The 1,494-nt window shown below is 49.8% G+C and overlaps 1 protein-coding gene across 1 annotated transcript in view; it reads left to right on the top strand.

Moving 5' to 3' along the window:
- The window catches only part of CAD (carbamoyl-phosphate synthetase 2, aspartate transcarbamylase, and dihydroorotase), a 37,576-nt gene that overhangs the window by 31,349 nt on the left and 4,733 nt on the right, over positions 1 to 1,494 (top strand). Inside the window, 2 exon segments of the mRNA XM_018574923.1 lie at positions 1,004 to 1,216; positions 1,302 to 1,427. Coding sequence (XP_018430425.1) covers positions 1,004 to 1,216; positions 1,302 to 1,427 — 339 coding nt within the window.

Genomic DNA, 1,494 nt, shown 5'->3' with positions numbered 1-1,494 from the left:
TATATATATATATATATAATGTGTGTGTATTTATTATAGTCTCTGTCTATATCTCTCGCTTGCGGCGGTCGTCGCTATTCCTGATTACACAGTATAAGATATAACCTGTTTGAAGAATCTAAGTTCACCAGTGAGACATCAAGGGAGCCTCAAACTCTGATTGTACCCCATGTGGGAGCCGCACATCTATCGGGAACTTCTACACTTTTCCCTGATCAGCCATCTTTTCTTGGACTCGTCTGGATTCCTGAGTCCAAGTCTAAGTTTATGGCGTCATTGTGAAAGGTGGAAGATTGCAGAGGAGGGGCACGCTGGCTGGCTGAGCCGACCGAGAGGAGGATCCCGGATCTAGCTGTGCTGCTCCAGGCGGAATGCCATGTTTCCTCTTGAGACTTGTTTGCACTTATCTGACGAGTAGAGTGATCTGGCCTGGAGCCGCGAGTTACAATATCAGCCGCTTGGCCTGGATGGATCAAGGTGGCCACCTAATGGACATTTACACAAAGGGTTCCTGGGAACCTAAAGTGCACTTCATTATATGATTGTGCGGGGAGGGGGGGAGAATGTTCCCCAATATTACTTTATTATATACTCATTGATACAAAAGGGGTTAATCGCAGCTTTTTGGTATTACAAAGTTATGTCAATGTTTGAAATAAAATGAAATGTGAGTCCGGCTGGCTGCAGAGACATGATTTCTAAGAGGTTCCATTTTATACTGTGTTCAGAAGAGCTGCACTGTCTGTCCTAATTCCTGTGTCCTGTTTACTCCTTCCTGGTGTGATGAGTGTTGGTTATTTCTCCTCCTTCTCACCCCCGTCCACTTTGTTGGGTTCTTCTCCTCCTCACCCCGTCCACTTTGTTGGGTTCTCCTCCTCACCCCCGTCCTCTTCCGTGGGTACTTCTCCTTCTCACCCCCATCCTCCTTGTTGGGTTCTCCTCCTTCTCACCCCCGTCCTCTTCCTTTGATACTTCTCCATCTCTGTCCTCCTCTTGCCCTTAGGGTAAGGTCATGGCCTCCATGTTCTTCGAGGCCAGTACGCGGACCAGCAGTTCCTTTGCGGCGGCCATGCAGCGCCTGGGAGGTTCGGTGCTCACTTTCTCGGAGACGACATCCTCCTCCCAGAAAGGCGAGTCTCTGGTGGATTCTGTGCAGACGATGAGCTGTTACGCCGATGTTCTGGTGGTGAGACACCCGGAGCCGGGAGCGGTGGAGGTAGGAACCATTCGTACCATGACAGCTTTTCCATCTTACCGTCATCTGATGTATATTACCTCGTTCTGTTGTCTTCTCTTCCCAGCTGGCTGCCAAACACTGCCGCAAGCCGGTCATCAATGCCGGGGACGGGGTAGGGGAGCACCCCACACAGGCACTGCTGGATATATTCACCATACGGGAGGAGCTGGGCACCGTCAATGGGATGACTGTAAGTTCTGTGGATCCTAAACGAGAATCTTTCCATATCGCTGGTCATTCTGCACACTGTACATACA

The sequence above is a fragment of the Nanorana parkeri genome, unplaced genomic scaffold (genome assembly GCF_000935625.1).
Source record: "Nanorana parkeri isolate BGI_ZX_2015 unplaced genomic scaffold, ASM93562v1 scaffold3370, whole genome shotgun sequence".
NCBI lineage: Eukaryota > Metazoa > Chordata > Amphibia > Anura > Dicroglossidae > Nanorana > Nanorana parkeri.
The sequence above is the reverse complement of the archived record's forward strand: the minus strand, read 5'-3'. Positions and strand labels throughout refer to the sequence as shown.